General features: G+C 54.7%; 1 protein-coding gene across 1 annotated transcript in view; it reads right to left on the bottom strand.

Annotated features, from left to right (window-relative positions):
- The window catches only part of MONBRDRAFT_34243 (uncharacterized protein), a gene marked incomplete at both ends in the record, with an annotated part of 8,398 nt that overhangs the window by 2,224 nt on the left and 5,366 nt on the right, over positions 1 to 808 (bottom strand). Inside the window, 2 exons of the mRNA XM_001749616.1 lie at positions 38 to 110; positions 235 to 336. Of these exons, the coding sequence (XP_001749668.1) occupies positions 38 to 110; positions 235 to 336 (175 nt within the window). The remainder of the gene's footprint in view (positions 1 to 37; positions 111 to 234; positions 337 to 808) is intronic.

Raw genomic sequence — 808 nt, 5'->3', positions numbered from 1 at the left:
AACCCGGGGGGGGGGGGGGGGGGGCGAGCGTACTGACGGTGCCATCGGATGGAGCGCAATATTAGTTTATCCGGCTTCTCCTGCCCAACCAAGTGTGGCGTGGTAATCACCTAAAGGAAAGGAAAGGTGGTGAGTGTCGTGAGGCCACCATCTCAATCAAGAGGCTGCCGCCGCTAGGGTGTAAAATTGTGAAGTTATGTTGGGCAAGCAGGAGATGAGGGATAATGGACGTACAATGTCAAACTCTTTGAGCTTATTCGCGTTTTTGATGCGCTTGGTGCCATGAAAAATGTGCACTTTGAGATGAGGCAGGTGTTGCTTCACTTCCTCTGCCCACTGCATTAGTCACCCAGCACGCCAAAGGGTGAGCTTTCTGCTCAAAGGATGCCAAAGTCAATGAATGATGGCGCGGTCTTTTGGACGGCCCGGGTGTGCAACATGCCTGGCCCACGAGGGAAACGGGCGCGATGATGAGGGTTCCACGAGAGTGGATGAGAGTGGCTGGTCGACTGCTTCTGGCCACGTCATACATGGCCTCTTCCAGCTCATGAGGGCCAGAAGGAGAACAAGCGTCATCCGCAGGGGCCGGACGCGAGGCAATCAAGGCGAGACAGGTGATGGTCTTGCCCATACCTATTAGTGTTTTTTTTTTTTTGCCCAGCGGGTGATCAGGTCACGCACGGGCTCTTCAGCAAGAGGTAAGGCAATGGTGCATGGGGATGCCTTACCCATCTCATCGCACAGCATGCCACCGTACACTTCACGACTGGCATCAGCGACATTCCACGAGGATTCGCGATTGGCCAAT

This window comes from Monosiga brevicollis, genomic scaffold, assembly GCF_000002865.3.
Source record: "Monosiga brevicollis MX1 MONBRscaffold_32 genomic scaffold, whole genome shotgun sequence".
NCBI classification, from domain to species: Eukaryota; class Choanoflagellata; order Craspedida; family Salpingoecidae; genus Monosiga; species Monosiga brevicollis.
This window is presented reverse-complemented; position numbering and strand designations above follow the sequence as displayed.